The 3525-nt window shown below is 41.6% G+C and overlaps 1 protein-coding gene across 1 annotated transcript in view; it reads right to left on the reverse strand.

The window, feature by feature from the left end:
• LOC102875790 (phosphatidylinositol 3-kinase regulatory subunit alpha-like) overlaps window positions 1-3118 on the reverse strand; it is an 88447-nt gene extending 85329 nt beyond the window's left edge. The window contains exon 1 of the mRNA XM_006902246.1: window positions 2785-3118. Within this exon, the coding sequence (XP_006902308.1) occupies window positions 2785-3118 (334 nt within the window). The remainder of the gene's footprint in view (window positions 1-2784) is intronic.
• Window positions 3119-3525: the final 407 nt, after the last annotated feature.

The raw sequence follows: 3525 nt of genomic DNA on the forward strand, positions 1-3525 counted from the left end.
GGGAGAAAGGAGTAAAGAATTCAATTACTGTACCAGAGAAAAGACTGCTCTCTCTTCACACAATTTGTCACTGCAAAAGCTTCTCAAGTAATTACCTGCTTAGGCAAAAGCAAGCAAGCAAGATTTTCATAGATTTCAGCATATAGTTTTCCCTACAGCCCACTTGCTCTATCAATTTGACATGCATCTCAAAGGACCTACTAAATATTCACTTCATAGGAATCCTATTTAAATAAGAACACAGTCTAACATTTCTAGAAAATCGAATGTCTAGTATTCTATGCCCCACACAAGCCCTGCCTTTTCAACCTTTCTGTTAGTTCTCATTTCTCATTTATATTCAGGCTCCTCTTTTTCCTAATGCTTTCATGCACATTAGCACGTGTCTCCTTGAATTCTGCCAGAAAAGTTCATTTTCCTTTACACTTTCCCAGATATTGAAGAGAAAAATGAAAAAGCTGTTAGAAATCGGAACTGTCACCATATTACATGAAAAAAGTATTACAATATAGCTTAGCATTTTTAAAAAAAGAGTACCATTACAGCTGGAGAAGAGATGAATTTTTCTGTACACTGTATTCAAATCAACTGACACACTGGTGCCAGTTATCACTGCAATTGTGTATAGAGGATTTTACAAAATGCTTTTTGTCACTAACCTTGGCAAAGCTTCCCCTTCTTCACCTTCTGAATAATCTTTTCTAATTCAACTCAGATATTTTATGATCATTGTATTCTGGGGCAAGTGAAATCATTTTTCTTTTTACATTTGCTTTAAGAAAATGTTTCTAATACAAAACATCAAATTAAAAAAAAAGTTAGTGGAGAAAACCAATTAAGTGTGTATCTTCAAACTGCTAAGAGAAATTGAAGGAATGAATTTATAAAGTTCTATACCTGGTCAAGGATGGGCACTCTCCTCCCGTACAATTACTGCCTCTGAAAACCAGCTGGAGGATCAGCTATGAGTCAGTTCCAACTCGATGGTACATAACAACAACAACAAAATACCTGGTCAAGGCTTTCTAATTCTAATTTCTAATGTAAATTCATTTCTAAAACTGAAGGAATGAATTTACACACTTCTAACAGGTTCGTCCTAGAGAGGATGAAACCAGAATGCTCCTTCGAGGCAAGGATTTTGAAGCTTTGTCTGACACACACTTTGATCATGTTGTAAGATGGGACCAGTCCTTGGAGAGGGACATCATACTTGGACAAACAGAGGGAGAGCACAAGAGAGGAAGACCCTGGATGAGATGGTCTGACTCAGTGACTGTGGTAATCGGGTAGGTGTGTCAGAGACAATGAAGTTGGCTCAAGATAGAGCAGAATTCAGAGCTGTAGTCACATGCTACCTGAGGACGCATACCTGGTAAAGAGTTTTTCATTCACTTGCAAAGACAAGTTAACTTCAGAAGTAGATAGGCCTTTATTCAAAAAGGCTCCCAGGTGATTCTAATATGCAGCTAGGTCTGTGAACACAACCAAAAGTCTCACTTACTAGTGATAAAACTGATGATCATTCTAAAACCCAGGAAAAAATCAGCATTAGATCGCAGGGAAAATTTCCTCCCCAGCTCCCACACTGAGAAGAAATTTACTATTCACTTGGGGAAGTGGTTCCCAGAAGACATTTCATGGGGAGCTCTCGTGGTCTGTAGGTAGCTGCACTGGCAACACAAAGTCACACTTCTCTGGTGGTTCAAATCTACCAGTAGCTTCTTGGGAGAAAGATGGGTAATCTACAGTGCCTTGGAAACCCAATGGAGGGTCAAATATGGAACCAGTTCTGACTCAATGGCAAAGATGATTATCAGAATCTAGTCCAGAAAGGCAGGCCATTCAGTTCTCAGTCAGCATGCCACTAGGACAGGTAGGGTCACTTGTTTTAAACATACCTTTTGACAGTCTTCAAGAAGGAGGAATGGGTGAAGGGGAACAACAAGAACAAACTATACAAAGGAGAGAAAAAAATGCCTACAATTTATTAGAGAGGAAACTAGTCCTTGGCAAAGCCACTGACAGCGAAACTGAGCACGCGGTGAATCCCAACATGAAGCTCAATGGCAGAGAAACTTTACATGAACAACTGCACAGAGGCTCCAATACCAACCATCTCCAGCAAACCAGTAAATGATTTCTGAACAAGGTGTCTTCCATTTTTCAAAAGTATTCCGTGATTCTCTTTCCCCCTTACGAAAGCCAAGCAGGCTACAGGCATTAATGCTACAAACAACACTTGTCTGTGAAGAAAGAGAAAATGGCCTACATTTATTGTACAGGATGGAGTTTCAGCTTCAGCCACAGCATTCCCGGACAGGAAGTCAGGAGGGGAGACACAGGGTTATAAAAACAATGGTTTCTTATGTGTTCAACTCTGTGGTCACTTTATTGCTCTCTACATTTTTCCATACAAACCATATTTAGTGTTAAGCGTACTTGTATTAGACTTAGCCTCTACTTTGCCCCATATAATGATTTAGGCATATAATACCAATTACAAGAATAAGAACGCAGTGGATGTTTAATTCAATGGCAGCTATAATAACAGTGTTTAAACACTCACTAAACAGCTTCTCAGATGCCTATCCCTGTTTTTCTAAAACTCCTTACTCCACAAGTACACATTGCTAGCTGTGTAGTGACTGAACAAAGTTTTTATCCAAAGTATGTCAGGTGAACACATCAAGATTACTCCTCTCCAGATCATTCCAGGTCAACCAGAACATAAATCTTTAACTTAAAAAAAAAAGGCATAAAGCCATCACTCACGGCACTAACCTTGTTGCTCAGTGTCAGCTTCAGTTTTTGAAGAACCCGGGGCAACAGGAAGGGGTCGTGGTGGCCGGGGCTTTGGTGTGGGAGGTGAGATTTTTTTCCTTCCAATATATTCTACATACGTCCCTGGAAAGTCTCCCCTCTCTCCCGTGCTTTCATTATAGCCATTCAGCCAGCCAATTTCTTCAGGCCTGGCTTCCTGTCCGTCACTGAATCCGAGAGCCACCAGAGACCCTTTATTCACAGTCAAGATGTCACCCAGATGCAAGTCAATGTCTTCCTCGCGCTCCTTTTTGTAATCATACAGGGCTCGGTACTGGTACCCCTCAGCACTCATGTCTGCGACTCTGTCACCATGCAACAGATGAGTGTGGATATACAATGCAGCTTAAGTGTACGTTTCTATGCAAAGTGAACTCGGCGAGTGTGTTAAAACTCCTAATGTGTGTCCAGCAGAGGACAAAGGGTAACTCTCCAAAGGTTTAAGAGGAGAGGTGGCTGGCCATCCGGCTGTCCATCTGTCCTCCATCAATGGTGTGACTGAAGGCAGGGCTCCACTTCCTCTGTGTGCCACCTTCCTCCTGCTGGCTCCCTTTTCAGCAACTTGTCAACACTCGACTCCGGGCTGCATCTCACAGCCAGGCCCGATCCTCTCTGATGCTCGTCACACTGTCCATCTGTTGTCTGATTTAACTGCAGCACTCCACACGCAAGCTGCACCTAGTAAAGGAAAAAACAAAACTT

This window comes from Elephantulus edwardii, unplaced genomic scaffold (assembly GCF_000299155.1).
Source record: "Elephantulus edwardii isolate Elephantulus edwardi_28Jun2011 unplaced genomic scaffold, EleEdw1.0 scaffold00386, whole genome shotgun sequence".
In the NCBI taxonomy this organism is placed as follows: Eukaryota; Metazoa; Chordata; class Mammalia; order Macroscelidea; family Macroscelididae; genus Elephantulus; species Elephantulus edwardii.